At 49.3% G+C, this 20,552-nt stretch overlaps 1 protein-coding gene and 2 long non-coding RNA genes across 5 annotated transcripts in view; 2 read left to right on the top strand and 1 right to left on the bottom strand.

Moving 5' to 3' along the window:
- LOC311579097 overlaps positions 1-18,982 on the top strand; it is a 133,921-nt gene extending 114,939 nt beyond the window's left edge. Inside the window, exon 2 of the long non-coding RNA XR_014773054.1 lies at positions 18,802-18,982. This is a non-coding gene — a long non-coding RNA (uncharacterized lncRNA). The remainder of the gene's footprint in view (positions 1-18,801) is intronic.
- On the top strand, positions 130-7,685 carry LOC311579089. Its single transcript, XR_014773051.1, has 3 exons — positions 130-232; positions 1,790-1,948; positions 7,393-7,685. It is a non-coding gene; the product is annotated as an uncharacterized lncRNA (long non-coding RNA).
- On the bottom strand, positions 3,128-20,446 carry SFXN2 (sideroflexin 2). 3 transcript variants are annotated; one of them, XM_084749170.1, is made up of 12 exons: positions 20,324-20,446; positions 17,365-17,548; positions 17,033-17,203; positions 14,041-14,139; positions 11,811-11,886; positions 11,494-11,579; positions 9,865-9,925; positions 9,503-9,569; positions 8,877-8,926; positions 8,548-8,597; positions 7,765-7,812; positions 3,128-5,290 (listed from the first exon to the last, which is right to left on the bottom strand). In XM_084749170.1, the coding sequence occupies exons 2-12, from the start codon at positions 17,523-17,525 to the stop codon at positions 5,191-5,193; spliced, it is 969 nt and encodes a 322-aa protein (XP_084605296.1). In that variant the 5' UTR covers positions 17,526-17,548; positions 20,324-20,446; the 3' UTR covers positions 3,128-5,190. The 3 variants fall into 3 exon arrangements, with proteins under 3 accessions (XP_084605296.1, XP_084605294.1, XP_084605295.1); XM_084749168.1 differs by having other exon boundaries at positions 7,692-7,812; XM_084749169.1 differs by lacking the exon at positions 20,324-20,446 and adding an exon at positions 19,300-19,413 and having other exon boundaries at positions 7,692-7,812.
- Between the last annotated feature and the right edge of the window lie 106 nt (positions 20,447-20,552).

Raw genomic sequence — 20,552 nt, forward strand, 5'->3', positions numbered from 1 at the left:
CCCGCGCCTCATTGGCTCCCACTTTTCATCCATTGGTCAAAATAGCTGTGTGTCAAATACTAGCCCCAGCCCACCTCGTGCCGGGTGATTTAGCCAATGAAAAGTGGGAGGAAGCCGGGCCATCTTGAATGCTGCAAGGGTTATGAAAGTGCAGTGCGCCCCGCCCCGCAGGGAGTGGCGGAAGTACCAAGAGCTGGAGCCGAGACCATCCCGACACATTGAAAGGTTTATGGTATGTAGCCATTTTGAGTGTGGCGGAAGTATTATGTTCCCATGGTTAAAGGGTGAGAAAAAGAAGAAAAAAGGTGGTGAAATGTAATGATTCTAAAGTGTTCTAAAACAATTTCAATCTTAAAAAAAAAATCTTGGTACCTTTTGTGTTAAAGTACAGATATCCCTATTTTCAATTACTTACAGGATGTATTAGGCTAGTTTTTTTCTCTCTTCTTTTCTATTTATTTATTTATTTATTTATTTATTTTGCTTTTTTAAGACAGGGTTTCTTGGCTGTTCTGGACTTGGTTTACAAACTTGGTCTACAGATGAGGCTGGCCTCGAACTCACAACGACCTGCCTGCTTCTATCTCCCAAGTGCTGGGATTAAAGGCGTGTACCACCACACCAGGGTAGGCTAGTTTCTTGATGTAGGGTCTCCCATGTTATCCATGCTAGCCAGGAACTATGAAACTTGGATACCTGCCCTTAAAGTTGTGGCAATTCTCCTGACTCAGCCTCTCACTTGCTGGGATTCTGCCTCTATCTAGATCTTGTTTGTCCAAGTGCTGTAAAATGTAACTGGTATTTTTGTCAATCTCTATAGTTTATTCATCCATATGTCAAGGGAAGCTCCATAGAAAAGTAAAGATTGAGTAGTTGGCAAGAGTAGAATTATTTTTATTGCACAATATCCCCTAATGGTGGCCTGGCATGGTCACCAATGGGAAACACTATTTCATTTCCTGTTTCTATGAAAGCTACTGGTAAAAAGAAAGACAATACCCTTCACATACAGGTTAGTAGTTCCCCACAAAGCCTTCCTATACAGCCCAATTCAAAGAAGGCAGACAGACAGGCTACAACAGGAGGATGGCACACACTGGATGGACACTTGAAAGTGCCCAGACTGGAGGGTGGCAGACCTCATAGTGAACACGTAGCTGACAAGGTTTGGGGCCCTCAAAGGAAAATCAGCTCAACTCAAAGTGCTCCTAACCATGACATACTCTAGAGTATTTTCCAAAAGAAAGACGATCTGAGCTGGGCAGTGGTGGCACACGACTTTAGTCCCAGCACTCAGGAGGCAGCAGCAGGCAGATCTCTGAGTTCAAAGCCAGCCTGCTCCACATAGTGAGTTCTAGGACAGCGGGAGCTACACAGAAAGACCCTGTCTCAGAAAAGACATGCCAAGAGGCGTGAAGATCTAGAAAGCTAAGCAAAGGCTGCTTTTTACAGAGACTACAGTGAAAAGGCTTTGCCACGCTTGGATGTTTCTATTCCGGTTTGTCTTTGGAACAGAGGTGCTGAATCCAGGTCTCCCACCTTCAAAACTGAGTTTTCTGCTCATGTCCCAGCCAGCATCACATTTCCCATGTTATAACATGAAGGAAGCCTGTAAACATACTGAAAGAGAAGATGGAAACAGAGGGACCGTAGTGTGATTTGACAATGTCTAAAGCAGGCACACCTGAAGACAGTAAACCGCTGGAGGGTTGGGAGCAGACAGACTGAGGAGCGGCTAAGATGAACTTAGGGTTTCTCGATGGGATAATGGAAATGTTCTGGATTATAGCGGCGGCAACTCTACAACTCTGTGAATGGGCTGAGTGACTCGACCATACAAAGAATGAGTTTGGCATGAAGGTGCCCAGCTGTGATCTCATCATGCTCAAGCCTGAGGTGACAAGAGGAGTTCCGGATAGCCTGGGCTCCATCAACAGGAAATGTCATGGTATGGGGGTTACATTTTACTTTTTCAAATGGGTGTGGGGGGTTAAATTGCAGCTGGGATCTTAGCATCACAAATGCACTCTCCTTCAGTGCAACTGTGTGCTATCAGGAGAGCACGCCTGCACGCTCGGGTTCCACCTCAGACCTACAGAACTGGAAGCCGGGGTAACCCTGTCCACCTGTGTTTTCAGGCGACCCTGGTATAGGCTGTTCCCCTTTGAGGCAGGGTCTCTAGGTTGCCCTGGCTGGCCTAGAATGAGAGATGGAGAACAGGTAGCCTCAAACTCATGAAGCTTCTGCTTCCCAAGGGCTAGAATTAAAGGCGTGTCCTGCAGGCCTAGTATTCCTCCTTAAGAGCCACAGGGTAGGGGAGACTCAAGTTAAAAGTCTACATGGTACATATACAGTCTCTAGCACATACACTTTTTCGCTTTTTAGAACCCTTTAAGAAATGTCAAAGCAGGGCTGGAGGGATGATGGTTCAGCAGTTAAGAACACTGACCCACTGCTCTTCCAGAGGCCCCAGGTTCAATTCCCAGCACCTACACAGCAGCTTACAACTATCTATAACTCCAAGATCTGACATCCTCACACAGACACACATACAGGCAAAACAGCAATGCACATAAAATATAAAAGTAAATAAATTGTTTATTTATTAAAAAAAAGAAAGAAAGAAAGAAAGAAAAGCCAGGCAATGGTGGTACACGCCTTTAATCCTAGCACTCCAGAGGTAGAGGCAGGCTGTTCTCTGTGAGTTCAAGGTCAGCCTGGTCTACAGAGGAAGTCCAGGACAGCCAAGACTACACAAAGAAACCCTGTCTCAAAAAAAAAAAAAAAAAAAAAAAAGAAGAAGAAAAATGTAAAAGCATTTTTAGTTCCCATGTGCACCAAAACAAAAACACATACAAACAAACAAACAACCCAGAGCAGGTGAATTTGACTGTCATGGCTCACCAATTCCAGCCCTAAGGCAACATATAGCCCATTCTGGTAGACCTGTGTAGCATCAGCACAGGTGTGTGGATTCATCTCCATTACTGGGAGATGAACAATGGTCTCCAGCCATCAGACAGGTTCCCTCACAGCTGTGCTATCCCCTGGCACGCCAAGGCCGAAGTCAGACAAACCACACATCCTGCTATCCATCCGGAGCTAGTAGCTTAGCTTGTAGACAGTGTTTCACGGTCTTTCAAATCATTTATTCAATTCATAATGACGCATTTGAACAGAGTCAGCAAATCTTGTCAGACAAAACTCATCCATACACTGACCCCGGGTTAACCGCAGTCCCCCGGGGGATGAAGGAATAACACAGGATCTAAAGTAGCCCTTCGCTGTGTGTCTTCTTAGGCTCTTTGGTCTTAAAGGATTTCTTCAGGTGTGTGCGTACAGCTCCCTGCCCCATCAGACCTCGACAGCCTCTTTGGTAATGGACGTGATGGGCCGGGGAAGGGAAGCCACCTGGAAATCATTCCCACTGGAACGTGTGGCCAGTGCCTTCACTCACAGTGAGGGCCTTACCACGTAAAACAGAGAAGGCAACCAGAGAAGAGACCTCGCTCAGCGCAAAGGTCCCAGAAACGGAACTGGACATGATTTTAAGACAGAATAAAGTCACCATCAAAAGGATAGAACTTGATGCTCCACATCAAGTTTCTTTTTCTTTTTTTTTTTTTTTTCCCCCCAAAGATGGGTTTCTTTGTGTAGCCCTGGCTGTCTGGACTCACTCTGAAGACCAGCTGAGCTCCAATTCAGAAATACGCCTGCTTCTGCCTCCCAAGTGCTGGGACTAAAGGCATGCACACCCCCACCCCAAAGCCTGTTAAGTCCCTTTGGAAATGGTGGATTTCTGCTCTGAGGGTCTCCTTTCCTATTAGTACATGCCAGTCTCTTTGGTATTGGTCCAGCTGTTTGTCTTTTTTAGTACAAATAACTCTAAGTGCCTGAAAACCTCAAATCTAGCAGCATGAGGCATCCTAGTCAAGGCACAGTGGGGAAGGCTACAGGCTGGTCCCTCTTCTCTTCCTGAACAGGACGCTGGAGAGAGCGCAGCAGTTAAGCGCAGGGCCTGTTCTTCCACAACAGGGTTTGATTTCCAGCACACACATAAAGGCTCACAGTGGGAACCCAAGGTTCAGAAGATCTGACACCCTCTGACCCCTGTGGGCACTGCATACAGAGAGATGTACATGAAGCCAAAAACACCCATACGCATAAAATAAAAATAAATGATAAAGAGCTTTTAAAGAATTACACAGGCAGGCTGGGCATGGTGGCACACGCCTTTAATCCCAGTACTCAGGAGGCAGAGGCAGGCCGATCGCTGTGAGTTCGAGGCAAGCCTGGTCTACAAAACGAGTCCAGGACAGGCAAGGCTACACAGAGAAATCCTGTCTCAAAAATTAAAAAATATTAAAAATTTAAAAAGTTTAAAAATACACAGGTAAATGTTTCCCTTGCTTGGGAAGGAGGAAGTGGGAGGAAGAGGAAGGGGACTTAGTACATCCAGTCCCAACTGAAAAAAGAATCACAGGTTTCCTAATTACCCTAGACTGTAAGTGTCTCCCCTTACCAGCGACTTCTGCTGAGAAGCCCTCAGCTTTGGGACACAAGGGTCAGGGGTCAAGGGCAAAGCAGACAAGAATACTTTAGTCCTTGGTCCCTCCCTCCATTTTTTTAGACACTGTCTCTAACTCAGGCTAACCTGGAATTCCCCATGTAGCTAAAGCTGACTTTGAACTTTTGTTTTGTTTTTATTTTTTCAAGACATGATTTCTTTGTGTAGCCCTGGCTGTCCTGGACTTGCTCAGTGGACCAGGCTAGCCTCAAACCCAGAGACCTGCCTGCCTCTACCTGCCGAGGGGTGGGATTAAAGGTGTGTGCCACCATTGCCTTGTGACTTTGAACTTCTAATCCTTCTGCCTTCACCTCCCATGTACAAGGATCACAAGCGTATAAAACCTCGCCTGATTCACATGGTGCTAAGGATCGAATCCAGGGCTAGACAAACATCCCCAACTGAGCTACATCCCCAACCACCTTGGTCCCCTTTGGAATTTTTGTCCTCTGACGTCAAGTAAATTACGTGCTTGTATAGAAACGGGAGCAGCCTCCCTACCCACCTACTCCATTTCCCACGAGCCTGGCTCAGACCTTATTGCAAAGAGGAATGTGTGGGTATGCACAGCTGACAGAAAGAAAGCTGGTCCCTCAGGATTGGTCCTTGCAGGCATGGAGCGCTTAGAGACCCTTATTGAAGTAGGCAAAAAGCACTTGTTCTCCATACTTGGCCTTGATGGTGTCCTGTAGCTCTGGTTCTAGATAGGAAATTGGCAATTCGCTGAAAAGAAAACCAGAAGGGGGTTACAAGGATCCTACGACCTAAGATGATCAGCAATCATCCCTGAGGAAAAAAAAAAAAGCCCACCCCATATTTCACCTCTAAGAAGCACGTCCTCGATAGCATTATCTATCAACCTGACGCAGCCTAGAACCACCTGAAAAGAGTCTCACTTGAGTAACCGTTTATCAAGTTGGTCCATGGGCATGTCTGTGAAGATTTGTATTAACTATTGACTGATGTGGGAGCACCCAGCCCACTATGGGCGGAACCATCCCCTAGGCAGGTGGCCTTGGGCTCCATGAGAAAGCTAAGCGTAAGTCTGTGTGAACAAGCCAGCAAACACCATGCCTTCATGGCTTCTACTTCAAGCTCCTGTTTGAGTTCCTGCCCTGCCCAACACAGACGTACTAGCCAAGTAAATCCTTCCTCCCTGGAAGAGACTTCACACAGCTCTACAGGATGAGACCACGTCTGCTGAGAGGACCTTGGCCCTCTAAACTTTGCTCTCACTCAGGACCCCAAACGTAGACTTGAAGGGTCGTTGGATCTATTTGTCCCTATTCCCCGTGTGGTCACACTGAATAGTTTCTTCTGCTTTTTACACACTTGCACACATGCATGCACGCAAGCATACACACAAACAAAAACCCCAAACATCTGGGGCTGGAGAGATGGCTTCCAAAGGGTGCTAATTCAAGCCCCAGCACCCATGTCAGGCAGCCCAAATCTGCCCATAACTCCAGCTTCAAGGGACCCAAGACCCTCTTCTGCCCTTGCTAGCACCAGCAGACACATATTCATGAATAAAACAAACCCTTCTTCCCAAACTGGCTTAGTCACAGTATTTGTCACAGCAACAGAATGAAACCAGTACAAGAACCTTTCTAATTTTTAAAAATGCCCCCCATTGTGTGTGTGTGTGCGCGCGCGCGTGTGCGCGTGCGCATGCCTACGTATGGGCACATGGGTAAGGAGGCCAGAGAGTAACATCAGGTGTTTTTCTCAATTGCCCCCCATTTTATTTTGGGGGGACAGGGTCTCTCACTGAACCTGGAAATCACCAATCTTGCTGAGCTGACCAGCCAATGAGCTTCAGGAATCTACCTGCCCATGCCTCCTTAGCACTGGGACTAGAAGCACACACCACTACACCCAGCTTTTTTACATGGATTCTGAGTGATCTCACTCAGATTCTGGGGTTTGCATGGCAAGCACTTTACCAACTGAGCCATCTCCCCAGACCTCTTAAGTTTTTTGAGACAGGGTTAGAAAAAAAAAAGTTTTTAACCGTTTTTGTTTACTAGGGTCCATATGTCCCAGGCTGGCTTTGAACTCTTGATCCTCCTACTTGAAGCCCATGCTCTACCCCCCAGTGTGGGACTGCAAGTTCAAACTACACACTCACATAATTGCTGGGTTTATAATAATAATAATAATAATAATAATAATATTATTATTATTATTATTATTATTATTATTATTATTATTGTTTTTTTCAAGACAAGGTTTCTCTGTGTGACTTTGGCTGTCATGGACTCACTTTGTAGACCAGGCTGGCCTTGAACTTGCATCGATCCACCTGCCTCTGCCTCCTGGAGTGCTGGGATTAAAGGCATGTGCCACCATGCCCGGCTCCAAAATTATTTTTTTTTCAAAGATTTATTTATCTATTATTATGTATACAGTGCTCTGCCTGCATGTACACCTGTAGGCCAGCAGAGGGCATCAGATCCCAGTATAGATGACTGTGAGCCACCATGTGGTTGCTGGGAATTGAACTCAGGACCTCTGCAAGAGTAGTCAGTGCTCTTAATCTGAGCCCCTATAGCCAAAATCATCGGAATCAATGCTACATTTTACCTCTACTTCACTCTACCTGGATGAACTACAGTTCTTGGCTTAAATATCTGGCTTCCCCACAAACTTAAAAGCACACTGCTCGGGACACAGGAGGTGACTGGCAGATGGCCAGTGAACCAACCCCGAGGGTGAAGAGAAGGCCACTACTATCTCAAGTCACACACAAGCTACACCTGTTTCCTGGAGCCAGCGTCCAGCTGACCCCAGGCTGGCGTCCCTTCTCCCACCTTCCATTCCAGGAAGCGCAGAGGAAGCAGAGGGGTACGGGTCCACGCATAGACCCCAACACCAGCCAGAATAAACAGATCAAGTGCGACCAGATCCAACAGAAGTGGCCTGGCTAACACTCAGCCGCAGATCCAGAGGCCTCCTGCTGTCCCCACCACCTCTCTGAGGCACCGAGCGGGAACAACTCCTACTCCTGGCTCCTCCCCCAACCTCTCAGAGACCTGGCTGGTGTGCCGTTCACCCCTCACTAAAAGGCCAGAGTTTGGGCAGATGGGCACTAGGCCTTAGAAACATCCTCTTTCCTGCCCACCCCTCTCAGCAGCTCAGTCGGGGGCCGGAGCAGAATGTTTGATAAAACAAAGCAGGCAACAAATGGCTGATACCATTCCTGAGGGAAGAGACCACATGCCACTGGCACCATGAAGAGGAGGCTGTAAGAAAGGAGAAGAGTGTTAGGGGCATGTCCCTGACGCCTGGCCACACCCTGTCCCTGACGCCTGGCCACACCCTGTCCCTGAGCCCACACACCCGACCTGCCTTCCCTCCACCCTCTCTCTACTCCTGTTTTGTTTTGAGACAGGGTCATGTGGCCCAGGGAGACAGGAGCTGGCTGAGGATGACACTGAACTACTGATGTTCCTACTCCTACCTCTGTAGACCTACACCTGTGTGCCACCACCCTGGCTGGGAATTGAACCCAGGACCTTGCGCATATTAGTCAAGCATTCTGCCACTGAGCTACAACCCAAAAAACTCATGTGTCCCTCCCCTCGCCAGACCCATATTCAAACAGGGGAAGAAAGTAATGATGTAACTGAGGAGAATACAGAGCAGACTACGGGTCACAGGCACCTGTGCCCCACAGGGAACCAACTATCACCAGGAGGGCGTAATTAGAGACATCCGGTCAGGGCAAGCTCCTAAGGACACCCGTATGTGGGGCTGGGATGCCTGACAGCCCCAACCAACCTATGCCTCTTCGTTCTTACTTCTTCTCTAAGACTGCTCTAGCCCTGAGGGAGAGGGGACCCTGGGAAGAACGCCAGCTCAGACCCCTGGGTGCTAGGATATGACGTGGGCTCAGCCTGGCCACTTCTGAACAGGTCAAAAGACAGGTCATGGGTGTCCCAGCCAGCAAAGAGCCCAAACCATCACAACATACTCACAAGCACCCGCACAACACCACCTGCAGCGGGGCATGCAGCACCTTCATTTTCTGCACAAGAAAAAAAAAACAAAAAAACAAAAAAACAAGAGATTCGCAAGGGACTCAGATTCCTTACAGCAGACCCTACACCCACCCCGCCGGCTAGGAGCCAGAGCCTGGGACCTGCTGCCCTGAAAGGGAGAAGGGTTCTCTTGTTCCCTGCAGACAAGGTCAGGAAGCCCGTTCTCATATCTGAAACAGAGGCCGGTAAAGGCTGGTACAGGCTCTGCTTGAGTAAGATGGGATGGTGGCTATAAGAAGGGGAGGGCCAGGGAGAAGCCCGCCTACCTTCATCAGATGCAGCGTCTCCAGCCTCTCCATAATGACCGGTAGCAAGACTGGAAGACACAGAGGAGCTGAGAGGAGGACCGACACCCTCCCCAAGCCCCACTGCAGCGGTCAGACTGCAGCCCCAAGGGCTTGCCATCTCCCAGAAGGCCCGGAAAACACTTGCCATTGGGAGGAGAGCAGAGACTGCACAGGCAGCGCTACACAGACTCTCCCCCAAAGCCCCAGAGAAAGCATGCGTCCCCAAAATGTGTTCCCCAGCAACGGAAGGTAGACACACACCACTGGACCTGAAACGTCCTTCTCAAAATGAAAAATGCTTTACAGGCTGATGGAAACGAATTTGATTCCTACTCTGCCATATGCCCCTGCTGGGAACCAAGGCGTGCTGCCGGGCTCTACCACTGCCTCCCAGGCTCCTCCCGCTGTTACTTAGTGAATACTAGCTTAAATGAGGTTAACTTGCTCTCCCAAGTCAGATGAGCTAATAGAAATGTGAAGACTTACATGTGGTTCCCCTCAGCTTTCAGCTCTGACAGAACCCAGCTTGAGAAGGCGTCCCACCTCCTGCTTGAAAGCTGAGGTAACCAAGGCCTCTACCCAGTACTCAGGGGTTCCCAGCTTACTCATGCCAGGGGCTGCCATGGTGATCCGAGAGATAACCACTTGGGTGATGCCCACAGCCGCAGCTCTCTGAGGGCAGAAAGGAGTTGTCAGGGGTTGCTTCTCTAGTGTGCGCGCACTACGCTATGGAGGGAAGTGAGGGGCAGGGCCGAGCTCAGCAGGGACAGAGGATGGGATGGACACATAGGAAGGAGTCGAGTGTCCTAACCCAACCCTCCCACCTGAAATGATGCAGGAAGCCTATCTCAACAAAGACGTAGTAGGGGGCGTGGCACGTGTCTCAAACCCATAATGGCACCCAGGTCATGTGTGAGACCACCTAGGCAGGGACAAGGTCTGAGGGGGAAGTCTCTCCTCTGCTTACCTGAGAATGGCCAAGCTCGTTTTGGTTGCTGTCCTTCACACAGATGCCCTGGATGAGTTCCCTGAACAAACAAAAGTTTCCGGGCTTTAGGAAGTAGGTGCTAGGAATCTGCCTGGCCACATCAGGTCACCAGGGCCAAGGCACTGATGCAGGAGGATGCCCCCTTCTGCAGCCTGGCCCTGCTGCCTCCCTTCTTCATCCCAGTGAGTGGCATCTCAGAAGTGGTCCTGCACAGTAGGCCAAGAAAGCCCTGGATCCACGCTGCTGAGGCACACTCCTGAAGATGCAGGTCGTATGTGTGACCTTGAAATGGCCTTTAACCCTTATAAAGCCTCACTTTTCCTCAAGAGAGGAATTGGGAAAGCCCTGGCATCTGCTTCACGGGACCTAATGAGAACTAAACAAGCTACTGGCCAAACACTGAGACCAGTGCCTGACTCAGTATCCACTGCCAACAGCAGCTCTTCTGTTCTTAGACAAGCTACCAGCTACTCTTGTTCACCTGCTTGGGAAGCTAGGCCGAGAAAGGAGAGCAGAGAGATGTACACACACAACACACTGCAAGCTCTTCCCACGGGGGCTGCTGGGGCAGACCTCTACTTGCCAACTAGTAGTTCCAGACAGTGACGCCAATCAAAGATAGGCAGCCCCTTATGCCACTTATGTTCCAGAAAATACATAAGGAAAAGAAGCGGGAACCAGGCTGAGGCTGCAGTTTAGGAGTCATCTTTGGCCAGTGCGGATGGCTCGACACCCAGCGTGCCTGGGAGCCGCCATTTCTGGTAGTGCACAACTGCAATCCCAGCACTCCAGAGGCAGAGGCAGGAGAGCAACGCACTCTCAAGGCCATCCTGGCCTACACACTGAGGAGATGGCCCAGAGGCCAAGAGCACATACGGCTTTTACACAGGACCCAAGTTCGGTTCTCGACACTCATATCAGGCAGCTCACAACTGCCTGTAACTCCAGCTCCATGGAAATCCACTGAGTCCAGTCTCTGTGGGCACCTGCCCTCATGTGCACATACTCATACATACATACATATAATTAAAAATAAAACCTTTATCCAGGCATGGGGGCACATGCTTTTAATCCCAGAACTCAGAAGGCAGATGGATCTCTGTAAATGCAAGGCCAGCCTGGTCTACATAGTGAGTTCCCAAGTCAGCTAGGATATAAAGTAAGTCCTCTCAAAGAAAAGAAAAGAAAAAAAAAAAACAAGCAAAAAGGTAGGCGTGGTGATGTGTACCTGTAATCCCAGCACTCAGAAAGCAGAGGCAGATGGATCTCTATGAGTTCGAGGCCAGCCTGGTCTACAAAATGAGTCCAGGACAGCCTGACAAAACAGCTTCAGGGCCTGTGTGGCCTGTCTCTAGAACCACCTCAGACCTCAGTTCCCATCACTCAATGCCTAGAGAAACCCTGTCTCGAAGGAACAAAAAACAAAGAAACCCAAAAACACTGGTCCGTATATAGTTCCGTGCTTAATCCATCTCACTGAACACCAAAACACTAAATTTACATCACCCATCACTCTAAGGGCCACTACAGCGGAACGGCAGCCCTTGCTTCCTTCCCTCCCCTAACACCCATGTGAAGAGGGAGAGCAGCGAAGCTCCCTGTACTTACTGCTGTCGCATCATGGGGATATTGACACAGTTGGCGGCAGCCACAGCGGCAAAGGGCACCCATCGGCCCACCAAGGGTGGAGCTCTCTGTTGGAAGGCAGGGAACAACCGAAGTTACTCAAGCTCACAGGAAGATGGGAGTAAGAAAGGCTTTAAATTACACAGGAAGAGAGGCAATTAAACCTTGCTACTGACATATGTCCAGACATCCACACCGGGGAGCCTCAATCTCCTACAACGAGCCAAGAAAGCTGTTTTCTCTAGAACTTTGCTGCCCTCTGGTGGCCACTGCGCCCTCAGCAACCCAGCCACACATACCTTTGTCCACAAGTTCATGCCCACTGCAGTGGCCACCGCAGTGGTAGTAGCTGTGAAGTAGGAGAGGGCCATCTGCCTGGTGGAAGAGGAATGCCAGAGGGACAAATGAATGGCTGTGGGGAGCGGTGTCCACGGTGGCTCAGGCAAAGCCTGGGGCTTTAGAGAGAAACGCCAGTAACGGGCTTCAGGGCCCGCATGGCCTGTCTCTAGAACCACCTCAGACCCCAACTCCCCCTCACTCAACGCCTAGCACTCTCCGTCCTCTCTCTCAGTGCTCACATCACTCCTTTTCCTGCCTCGGAACCAATGACCACTGCTGCTCCGTGTCTTAGAGAATCCTCCTGGGCTCCTACTGCTCCGTCCTTCAAGGCTGCATGCATCCTCGTGCTGGCTAGTTTTATGTCAACTTGACACAAGCTAAAGTCATCTGTTAGGTGGGAACCTCAATCAAGAAAATGCCTCCAAGCACACGCCTGAAATCCCAGCACTGGGGAGGCAGAGGCAGGTGGATCGCTGTGAGTTCGAGGCCAGCCTGGTCTACAAAGCAAATCTAGGACAGACAAGGCTACACGGAGAAACCCTGTCCTGAAACAAACAAACTAAAAAAAAAAAAAAAGAAAATGCCTCTGTTAGATGAGGCTGCAGGCAAGCCTTTAGGGCATTTTCTTAAATAGTGATTGATGGGGAAAGACCCAGTCCATTGTGGGTGCTGCCAGCTGCCATCCCTCGGCTTCTGGTCCTGGGTCCTGTAAGAAAGCAGGCTGAACAAACCAGACGGAGCAAGCCAGTAAGCAGCAGTCCTCCATGGCCTCTGTATCAGTGCCCGTCCACTGTCCTGTTTGAGTTCCTGCTCTGCTTGCTTTTGATGATAAACTGTTATATCAAACTGAGTGAAACAAACCATTTTCTCCAAGTTACTTTTCATGGTGGTGTCTCACCATAGCAACAGTGACCCTAAACCCTTATTTTTCAGAACTCCGCTGGAAGCCATCTCCACAGAAGGGGCTTCCCAAGGGCCCTGTCGGAACAGAGCACCACTGGTCACGGTCCTGCCATTGCCACAAATCCTCGTAACAAGAGCAATGACAAACTGTGTCATTGTACACTTTTCTGCATGTTTAGTTTGGTGTTTGAGACTGGTTCTCAGGATGTAGCCCTGGCTGGCCTGGAACTGCTATGCAGAACAAACCAGCTGTGAACTCACAGAGATCTGTCGCCAGCTTGTTGAAAGATCTTAAACAGGGATCTCCAGCTTCTAGACTCTTGCCTAGCATGTAGTACACACTCAGGAAAATTCTGGATCTGGACAGATGGCTCAGTGGTTAGAAGACTTGTTCTTCCAGAGGACTGATGTTCAGTTCCCAGCCCCCACACCTGACGGCTGATAACAACCTGTCCACGTCACTCCAACTCCAGTGAGAACTCTCTTCTCACTTCTGCAGTCATCTTCACACATGTGGCGAACAAAAACATAACCACCCTCCTCCCCTCCTCCCCGCCCCTTCCCCCCCCCATACACACACATAAATTAATCTTGGGGCGGGGGAGATGGCTCAGTGGTTAGGAGCACTTTTTTTTTTTTAAAGTTTTAAGATGAGGGTCTCACTATGTAGCCCAGGCTGGACTAAAACAGAGATCCTCCTGCCTCTGCCTCCTGAATGCTGAGATTAAAAGTGTGAGCCACTATGCCTAGCCTGGGCTTTGCTTTTTATTTTAAAATTACGTGTGTGTGTGTGTGCCCATAGAGGTCAGATGCCCCCCAGAACTGGAGCACCAGATATGGGTGCTAGGAGCTGGACTGGGGTGCTCTGGAACTGAGCCATCTCTAACGCTCAGGAGCACACAGCTGTCCTTGCAGAGGACCCAGTTTGGGTTCTGAGCACCCACATAGTGGCTCACAACCATTCATAACTCCAATTTCGGGGGATCCAACGCCCTCTTCTAATTTCTGCAGGCATCAGGTATGCATATGCTGCACATATATACATACATACATACATACAAACAAACAATAACATAAAAGGTAAAAATAATTCTTCTTTTAAAAGAGAATATATTAGTCAAATTAATGGACACTTTGAAATGGCCTAGGGAAAAAGATACTCTCAGTTGGTCTGAATATTTCAAACACTGGGAAAGGATACCCTGGCCACCTACCCAGAGTGGGCCCCACCCAGGAAGGAACGACAGTCCAAGAAGAGAAGAGCAGCTCCCTGGGGAAGTCTCCTACCTGACTGATGTGGGAGAGGCAGCATTCCTGTTGGTGTAGTTGACCAGGGCATTGAAGGATTGGTTCACCCACTGCCAGAAGATTACTGCAGGCATTGTCCTACAAGCAAGCGAGAGCAGGAAGAGAGAAGGAAGGGCCTGAGGTGTGGAAGGCACATGGCAGCTGGAGCTTCCCAAACTATTCCCGTTCTTTTATGGCCCTGGGCTTTTGGGTGTGATGAGCCCCCTACCAGGGGTGCCTCCTCTTCCTTCCACACAGGGGCAAAGTCTGGCTTTGTCGAGATGCTCAGAGTCTTGGAGTTGCTCTGCCCCTCTTCTGCCCCTCATTCCATGTGTCCTGTTCCCATGACTCAAAATTCTTCCCCCACTTTCCACTTTCCGGTCTCTGCCCTCCATGAGGGGGAGAGCCTAAGGCCCTTAATCCCTAGCACGCAGACTCTGAGGGTGGAGCTAGGAGAGAGTCCGACATCAAACCCTTCCCCCCTTCCCAACCAACCAGAGCAAGAAAGGGCCTTGACATTTATCATTTGGATGGTACATTCAGGACATTAATCCACTGTGGAATCTTTCTCTTTTCTCTTTACTTACGTATTACGTATACAGTAGTCTACCTGCATGTATGCCGGCATGCCAGAAGAGGGAAATCTCTCCAACTCCACAGCGGAATTATTTTTTGTTTGTTTTTTGGTTTTTCAAGACAGGGACCATGCAGGTCCCACTGTGGAATTCTTACTTTAAGAATTTAGCAGGAAACTGGGCATGGTGGTGCACACCTATAATCCCAGCACTCAGGAGGCAGAGGCAAAGGCAGGCAGATCGCTGTGAGTTCGAGGCCAGCCTGGTCTACAAAGTGACTCCAGGACAGCCAAGGCTACACAGAGAAACTTTATTATTATTATTATTATTATTATTATTATTATTATTATTATTATTATTAAGGAGCCAGGCATGGTGGCCCATGGCTTTAATTCCAGACTCGGGAGACAGAGGCGGGTGGATCTCTGAGTTTGAGTTTGGTCTACATGGCCAGTTCCAGGCCATCTAGAGTTACTGTGAGACTCTTGTCTCAAAAACAAAACAGAATAATAACAAACAACAAAGAACACAGGAGGCTGGTGAGATGGCTAGGTGAGTAAAGACACTTGAGTTCTAGGCCCAGGTCCCACACGGAAAGAGAAACTACTTCTGTTAAGGTGTCCTTTGTCCAACAAACACATATACACAAACATACTGTGGAATGTACCCCCATTTCATGCACACACAATAAAATAAACAAATGTAATTTGGGTTTTTTTGGGTTTTTTTATTTAATTTTTTTGTGTTTTTGAAACAGGGTTTCTGTGTGTAGCCTTGGCTATCCTGGAACTCTCTTTGTAGACCAGACTGGCCTCAAACTCAGAGATCTACTTGCCTCTGCCTCCCAAGTGCTGGGATTAAAGGCACGTGCCACTATACTGGGCCATAATTTGTTTTGTTTTGTTTTTTAAAGACATGGTTTCTTTGTGTAGGCCTGGCTGTCCTAGAACTCACTCTGTAGAGCAGCCTGGCCTCAAACTCACAGAGATCTGCCTGCCTCTGCCTCCTGAGTGCTTGGATTAAAGGTGTGCACCACCACCACCGGCTTCCAAAACAGTTTTTAAAAAAGACTTAATCCTCTAATTTAAGTACTCTAGAGGCAGAGGCGATTGAGTCTCTGTGAATTTAAAGTCAGCCTAATCTACATAGAGGTCTGTAAGTGAGAATTCTGTAATTTTGGTTTCTTTTAAAAAGACAGAAAAGGCTAGGCATGGTGGCACATGCTTTTTATCCCAGCACTCAGGAGGCAGAGGCAGAAGGATCACTGTAAGTTCAAGGCCAGCCTATCCACAGAGAGTCCAGGACAGCCAAGGCTACACAGGGAAAACTCTGTCTCGGAAAAACAAAAAACAAACAAACAACCCACAGAAATGTTACGGGAATATGGTTTCATTTTAATCCCAGGTGTGGGGATAACAGGCTGCTTCATAGCAGGTGACTATGATTTGCCTCATGCTGGCGGTTTTGCCGGCTGCAGATAGTTTCTGCGAGTGTGTGATGTTTGGAATTCTGGGAACTTTTTAGAGGATATATAAATCCTACGACCTGCAGGTTTGCTGATGTTGGCTGGCCGGTGGCTAATTACTGTTGGTTGCAGTTTATCAAGTAGTTGTGCACAAAGAAATGAGAAGAAATTAGATACCCTGACAGCAAAGATCAAATTTGCTCCAAGGAACTCGGAACCCCTAATAAGCAGGAAGTAGTTTAGTAATAGCTTTGCCCCTTTTCCCCTCTATCCTTGTCTCTCTCCTAGGGGGTTAGTAAGGGTAGAGAAGGGAAGAAGAGAGAAAAAGGAACCCACAACGTAGTAAAAACTCCAGTTACAGAGTTCTAGGTCAGCCAGGGTTACATGGTGAGGCTCTCAAAATAGTGCTGCTGGGGGCTGGAGAGATGGCTCAGTGGTTAAGAGCACTGGCTGCTCTTCCAGAGGTCCTGAGTTCAATTCCCAGCAACCACATGGTGGCCCACAACCATCTGTAATGAGATCTGATGCCCTCTTCTGGCCTGCAGGTGTACATGCAGGCAGAGCACTGTATACATAATAAATAAATAAAATCTTTTTAAAAAATAGTGCTGCTGCTGCTGCTGCTGCTGCTGCTGCTGCTGGTGGTGGTGGTGATGAAGATAACAATAGAAACAGGGTGGATAACCTGCTGAGTCCTAGAGGTCTGTTTCCATCACCATCAGGCCTTATAGTCCTGACTATGGTCATATGGTCATGAGCTAGTACTTAGCGCCTGGAGCCCATCTAGCAAAGGGAAATGACAACCGCACCTATGTGTAAGGCTGTTGAGAGAGCGAAAGACCACTCATGCAAAGAACTTAGCGCAGGGCCCGGCATCTGGCGAGTGACTAGTCAAGAGAACTGTTAATCCAGGTGGCTCCTAGCTGGTACCCTCCTCAGTCTTGGGGCTCACCTGTAGAACTGGAGCATGAAGCCTGTGATGAGCATGCCACCAGGGACCTGGAAGGACATCCGCCCAATGACGTTCATCTTCTCCCCAGTGTCAGGGTGGAAGGCCGAGTCATATAGCTTCTTAGCATACAGCAGCTGCTCCACCTGAGTGCCAGGGGGCACAAGTCCCATCCTGTCACCCAAAGACAGTGCCAGTGACCACCTGACCTGACAGTCCTGGTCTCCTGTCTCCCTGTGGAGATCTTTGCCAACTCCTTCACCTTCGGTTTCTCCCTCCCCTGGAGAGCCCAGCAGCCGTGGCTCTCCCTAGCCCTGCCCTAGCCACTCACTCACCTGCTCTTCTCCACCACCTCCTTGGCCCAGTCCAGCTCCCGCTCGGATGCAAAGACAGTGCGAGGATCCGTGATATTAAAAAAGTGCTTCACACGCCCCAGGAAAGTGCACTGGTCCCAGCGGGGGGCATCAATGTTAAAGCCAGACAGGTTGGCCTCCATACTGTTCACGCACCAACTGCAGACTTAAGGGACAATGAGAGCCGACCCCTAAGTCAGTTTGCTCCAGAGGCCCCGGCAGTCAGGGACCCTAGGCACCCCCTGTGATGATCTGGGGAGGGGGGCCTTATGAATGGTGGTCAAATTAAGCAACTGCCAACAAGCGTTTCCTGGATCCACATCTGTGGCCAGCCCTGTGCCTGATTATACTAACGGAGACAGCGTCTGCCCCAGGAGAGCTCAGTCTAACTCACCAGGAACTAACAGAACACTGGTAGTCTGAGCAGGAAGATAGGCAAGGTAGCCATTTTGAAACAGAGTCACCAGGAAGCAAAGAAACGCTAATTCTATCTCAAGTTGAAGACATAGCCCGGCTCCTTCCATTCATAGCCATGGGGGTCTCTGTGCACCTTGGCCACCAAACTTGGGAAAACAACTGTTAAGTGGGTTGCTTTAAGCAGTAGGGGTGCTCCTTTCAACTAAATTCGCATTTCATAAAGTGAAGCCTTGGATAAGTAAACTGTCCTCAGGACATCTTTCTTATTGTCCACCCCCTGTGGAAAAGACCAGGGGCTTGGCTTTAATGGTACTCATCTCTTTGGCAAGCAGACAGCTGCTTTCCCAGGTCCAGCCTGTCTCTCTCTGCTTCTCTTCTTCCTGCTTTCTCAGAGTAGGTCTAAGCTCAGTGAGCAGTGTCCACGACACACAGCCTAGATGTTATGTGTCTTCAGGTTTCCACCAAACAATCTAGCCAATTACTTTTTAACTTGGCCTCGTCCAAACTTTCAACGTATGAGCAGACTGCATTTTAATCGCCAGAATGTACCCAGGAGGGCCCTTGTTTCCTTCTGGAAAGATCACGAGGCAGGCTTCTGCTTGGCTTTCTCCTGTTTCACACTCCTAGCAAAATAGCCCACTGGGTTCTATGCGTAGCATTCAGGAAGTCAGTGCTCTCCTTCCACGACGTGGGTTCTGGGAATTCAGCTGAGGCCATCTGGTTTGGTGGCAAGTGCCACCAGCCCACTTTTACTTTCTTCACTGAGGTCAGGATAGAATGCACACAGTCTTTAGGTTTTGTTTTGTTTTACATAAACCATAAGGTTCCTCCCTTATTTTGCATTATGTGTCTGAAATATCCCCCTCCCCCAACACACCCAAACAAAGGGCATACACTCCCTCCTTAGGCCATGCTGGCCATGAACTCAGAGATCCACCTGCCTCTGCCTCCCCCAGAGTTCATCTTGTACTTTAAACAAGATTCAGCATTGACGGGCTGGAGAGATGGCTCAGCGGTTAAGAGCACTGACTGCTTTTCCAGAGGTCATGAGTTCAATTCCCAGCAACCACATGGTGGCTCACAACCATCTCTAATGTGATCTGTGCCCTCCCCTGGCCTGCAGATGTACATGTAGGCAGAGCACTGTATACATAATAATAAATAAATCTTTAAAAAAAAAAAAGATTCAGCATTGAAGCCAGGTGTGGTGGCACACGCCTGCAATCCCAGCATCGGGAGGCAGAGGTATGCGGATCTCTGTGAGTTTGAAGCCAGCCTGGTCTACAAAGTGAGTCCAGCCAAGGCTATCCCAGAAACTGTCTTAAAAACAAAACAGAAACGGAAACAAAAACACTCTACTTAATTGTAAAAGGTACCCGAAACACCTACAACAACCGATTTCTAGGGCTGTGAGGAAATAAACTCTGTATATAAAAAGCATTCCACTAGGAAGAACGCAATTTCCGCGAAGCCATCTATCTCCAGAGTCGAGAACCTCACCTGGCACAAAGAAATGATTAAGTCTCCAGTGGTCCTGTGCATGAGAGGAGTGGGAGGTAGTGTTTGCGCTCCAGCATGGCTCAGCAAACTCCGGCGGATCCTAGACAGTCTAACACGCCCGCCTGCTGTCAGCTAACCTCAATGCTAGGGACATGTCTCGGGCGACGTCCCCCAACTCAGCACAAATTAACTGTCTTGGATTATAACAAGACTGTGGAGAGAGGGACGCAGCCTAGAACTCCTCCACCCTAAAGCCTGGCACCCAAAGACAACGGGGGACCGGGGGTGGGGGCTGGGGGTGGGTCAGAGAGGAGGACTTCATTGGAGCCCTGATCTGCTTCTGCAGATGGCAGTCCACCACGCAGTGCCTGGCAGCCCCAACAGAACAGAGTCAGGCTGCCTTCGGAGACGTGAAGGTTAAAAGTAGCTGTACGGACCGAGCCTAGCATAGCTGGTCCGAGAAGCTCCACCCAGCTGCGGATCGAAATCGATGCTGAGACTCACAGCCAAACATTGAGCGAAGCGTTAGGGAGACTTGTGGAAAAGTGGGGGGAAAGGACAGAAGGACCTGCAGGTAACAGAAGCCACAGAAGACCAACAGAGCCAACTACCCAGGACCCAGAGGGGCTTGTTGGAGACTGCAACACTAAACTAAGGACCATGCATAGACTGGACCTAGGCTCCTACATAGACGTAGCAGATGGACAGACAACTCAGGGTTCTTGTGGGTCCCCTACTAAGAGGAGCCGGGGCTGACTCTGGCATGGACTCCGCTGCCTGCTTTTTGATCACTCCTCCCTGCAGGGGAAGAGGACGCGCTCAGTCCTGATGAGACTTGACGGGGTGGGGTGGGGTGGGGAAGCTCGTCTTTTCTGAGGAATAAGGAGGGGGAGGAGGCAAGAGGGAGGGCAGGTGGGACCAGAAGAAGAGGAAGGAGAGGGCTACGATCGGGATGTAAAGTGAATAAATAAATTAATTTTTTAAAAAGTAGCTGTGAGGTTGGCCTGCACTTGAGGCCCCTTACCTGGTCCCAGTGGGATGCACCCTAGCGACTGCCGCTAGGCGTAACAGACTAAGAAAGCTGTATTGGAGCATTGCTGCTAGCCTCGGAACCTCCTCCTCCCCCTACGCCCCCCCTTTCTGACCAATCACAGGCTACAGGCTCCCGCCAGCCACGTGGGCGGTTTTGCACCTCCGGCTGGGTTGCTCGCCAGCCCGCCCGGGCCTCCCGCCACTCCCAAGTCCGCGTGCGC

Source organism: Acomys minous (assembly GCF_964271855.1).
Source record: "Acomys minous genome assembly, chromosome: 2".
Lineage (NCBI taxonomy): Eukaryota > Metazoa > Chordata > Mammalia > Rodentia > Muridae > Acomys > Acomys minous.

What these genes read in the sequence shown, in the direction of transcription:
- SFXN2 (XM_084749168.1), bottom strand. Translation starts at nt 17,525, where the DNA reads ATGGAGGCCAACCTGTCTGGCTTTAACATTGATGCCCCCCGCTGGGAC. An exon ending in GCATGAACTTGTGGACAAAG is followed by an intron (nt 11,580 to 11,810) that starts GTATGTGTGGCT and finishes GCCTTCCAACAG; the next exon opens with AGAGCTCCACCCTTGGTGGG. An exon ending in CATGGCAGCCCCTGGCATGA is followed by an intron (nt 8,927 to 9,502) that starts GTAAGCTGGGAA and finishes TGTGTCTTCCAG; the next exon opens with TCTTGCTACCGGTCATTATG.